Source organism: Penaeus monodon, chromosome 19 (genome assembly GCF_015228065.2).
Source record: "Penaeus monodon isolate SGIC_2016 chromosome 19, NSTDA_Pmon_1, whole genome shotgun sequence".
Classification (NCBI taxonomy): Eukaryota; Metazoa; Arthropoda; class Malacostraca; order Decapoda; family Penaeidae; genus Penaeus; species Penaeus monodon.
The window spans coordinates 33,876,843-33,878,612 of record NC_051404.1 but is presented as its reverse complement, the minus strand read 5'-3'; the positions used below and the strand labels follow the sequence as shown (position 1 = coordinate 33,878,612).

At 42.4% G+C, this 1,770-nt stretch overlaps 1 protein-coding gene across 12 annotated transcripts in view; it reads left to right on the top strand.

Annotated features, from left to right (window-relative positions):
* LOC119585187 (voltage-dependent L-type calcium channel subunit beta-1-like) overlaps nucleotides 1-1,770 on the top strand; it is a gene marked incomplete at its 5' end in the record, with an annotated part of 60,717 nt that overhangs the window by 10,495 nt on the left and 48,452 nt on the right. For 8 of the 12 annotated variants that reach the window (XR_005229882.1, XR_005229879.1, XR_005229880.1 and 5 more), the window contains 1 exon segment: nucleotides 797-868. Coding sequence is in view for 5 of the 8 variants with exons in the window: in XM_037933831.1 (XP_037789759.1) it covers nucleotides 797-868 (72 nt within the window). 12 annotated transcript variants of the gene reach the window in all.

Here is a 1,770-nt window from a genome sequence, read left to right as displayed (position 1 = left end):
TCGCCAAGCGTCTGTGTGTTTAGCTTGTTTGCAAACCCCTGTAAGGACACGAGGAACTCCATTTTTCCTCTTTATGTTTTTAAAAATTTTCATTTAGTAGCGTAGAAGGCCTGGTCAATTTTCAGTACTAGACAGAGAGCATGTTATGTAGCCCACTGCACATTTATTTTTTTTATATATGTATTTAGGACCTAATCCAAAGTTTCCTCAAGCAATGAAAAAGAAAAAAAAATACACGAGAGAGTCATTGCAAATTGAAATGCCTGATCCTCCTCGCAACCCCGAGCACCAACGGGCATTATACTGTATATATGAATATCTCGCAAAAAAACAGCAAAGTAAATCAAAGACAGCTCACAAAAGGAAGTATTATGAAGTAGGACACAGGACCGGCAGATGAGACTTGTATATACACTTGGAACTAAGAACAAGACTTATATGTACCTTTACTTATACAAGTTAAGGGCAAGACATACTGATCCAGTGTATGGCTGTTCTTATAATACTAAGAATGAACCATATACTTAATTATACACATATCAGGACCGAGAATGACATACACATAGACACATACAAGACTGGTTCAATATACACACGAGAATGAGAGCTAGACACACACATAAGACTGATGCTGTATATACACCGGGGATAAAACCCATGCATACACCTATAAACCTGAGGATGAGGCCCGTATACACACACATGAGAGTGTGGGACGAGACCTTTATATACACGTATAAGCCGTTGGTGCAGCGGCGAGAACCTACTGAGACGCTTCAAGTGGTTCCGTCAATAGGGGCACCATCGGGACAGCGGGGTCAGGCGCAGAACGGAGGGCCAGGCATTCGTCACTCTTCAGGCAGCCAGGGTGAGTCTGGCAGGATGATGGCACTGCTCCAGCTAGATAGTGCCTGGGTGTGACAGGCTGGCACTGACCCATTTACCATATGTTGTGTCTTTTGATCTTGTGATAGGTGGGCACTGCTGCAACCAGCTTTCTTTTCTTGGTTTTATTTTTCTATCTATTATCAAATCCTCTCCCCCCTCATCGGGCACTGTTTTAGGTTAGAGAGCGTCTCCGTGTGGCACTACTCTGACAACTTACCTGGATGTGACACTGTTCTTGACTAGTGCATTTGTATAGAACTGCTTTTGACTAATATGTAGGTATTTCTTTGCTTTCGACTAGTAACTAGCTACGCTTGACTAGAAGTAGTACTGATCACGATTATTATTCTCTTAGTCCACTCACCTGACTAGTACTAGACGCGACAACATCTTGACTAGACGCCATCTTGACTAGTACAAAGGTGTGTCATTGTTTTCAACCTTCATACGACACGGCTCATGACCAGTACACTAAAATGACTAGTGGAACTCTGAGATCCCACACCTTATGCTTAGCTCTTGATAACTGTGCTGACTAGTGGCAACGTGTGTGACTAAGAGTAGTAATAATAATGACTGCCTTTGATTAGCATATGTAGCGTGATATTTCTATTTAGCTTGAATACAGCGCTAGTCCCCGTGTAGTCAAAGGAAGCAGCTTTTCTTTGCAATGGTGTGTGGATTTTCATGGTAGTTAGTGCCTGACTGTTTGCAGTTGATTTTGATGTCGTTGCATTCATATTCCCGTGACTGTTGTGCTTGGTGCTCCGAGTGTGTATTGTTTTAATTAGTTCAGGTCACTTTTACAGATACAAGCATGAAGTTTTGATCCAGACGTCTAGTGAGATTGTGAGAGTGGCACTGCTATTGGCACTGGTGACT